Source organism: Meleagris gallopavo, chromosome 17, assembly GCF_000146605.3.
Source record: "Meleagris gallopavo isolate NT-WF06-2002-E0010 breed Aviagen turkey brand Nicholas breeding stock chromosome 17, Turkey_5.1, whole genome shotgun sequence".
NCBI classification, from domain to species: Eukaryota; Metazoa; Chordata; class Aves; order Galliformes; family Phasianidae; genus Meleagris; species Meleagris gallopavo.
This window is the reverse complement of record NC_015027.2, coordinates 9,322,697-9,323,770: the sequence shown is the minus strand read 5'-3', so window position 1 is coordinate 9,323,770 and position 1,074 is coordinate 9,322,697. Positions and strand designations below refer to the sequence as shown.

General features: G+C 60.6%; 1 protein-coding gene across 1 annotated transcript in view; it reads left to right on the top strand.

Moving 5' to 3' along the window:
* Window positions 1–795: 795 nt before the first annotated feature.
* Window positions 796–1,074, top strand: part of NEFH (neurofilament heavy) — a 5,191-nt gene continuing 4,912 nt past the window's right edge. The window contains 1 exon segment of the mRNA XM_010720489.2: window positions 796–1,047. Within this exon segment, the coding sequence (XP_010718791.1) occupies window positions 796–1,047 (252 nt within the window).

Sequence of the window (1,074 nt, the reverse complement as noted above, 5' to 3'; positions counted from 1 at the left end):
GAAGGGGGGGGGGTGGCACCATGAATGCTCCCATTCAGCCCTCACCCACCCCACAGCACAGAGGCCCCATTCTGTGGCGTGCGGGGGCACTGTGGTGCTGGGATGGGGCCTGGGAGGGGGGCCCAACCCCTTTATTCCAATCCCATAATTCCTATGCCAGTCTCAGTCCTCATCCCATTTTCCTGATACTGGTTCCAGTCCTCTCCTGTTATGTTGTTACTGTCCCATACCGTTATCGCCATGGCAGTCCTGGTTCCAACCCTAGCTTCATTATCCTGGTCTGCATCCCCATTCCCACCCTGTCATCCCAGCTGTGGTTCTGGTCCCGTCCCATTATTCCCATGCTAATCCCTGTGACCCACTCCAATTCCATTGCCCCAGTGATGGTCCTTATTCCTGTCCCATGACCCCAGTGCTGGTCTCAGTGCCCACCCCACTATCCCAGCGCTGGTTCTGATCCTGCCCCATTATCCCCATGCTGGTCTCAGTCCTATCATATTACTCCAGTCCCAATCCCAGTCCTGTACCGGTGTCTCAGGTTCTTGTCCCATTCCTCTTATCCCAGCACTGTCCTGCTGCTGTTATCCTAGTGATGTCCCAGCCCTGTTATCCCACCGCTGTCTGTTCCCATTATCCAGTACCGGTCCCGTTCCCATTATCCTAACACCGTCCCACTCTTGCTTTCCCCACAGTGCATCCCCACGAGGTCGAGGCTCTGAGACCCCCCCTGCATCGGGGCCAGGACCGGGCAGTGCCCCTCACCCCACGGCCCCGCAGTGCCACCGCAGCAGCAGGATGGGGACGGCGCGTTCACGACGGCAGGGTGATGCCCGCTCCTCCGGCCGCAAGAGGGCACCACATCCGCGCCCCAACGTGTGGGCAGGAAGCCCTCCTGTCTACCCCCGCTCCTTCCCCTTGACGAGCGGCCGTTTCGCCCAATCCGCGCCTCCCTCTCTTCCCTTCTCCCCGTCACTTCAATTCTGTTTGGCTACGGTGCTGCGCGACCCGCGGGGCGGAGGGCGGGACGACCCGAGCTCGGAACCAATAGCGAGACACCGTTCTGAGGCTGGGCTC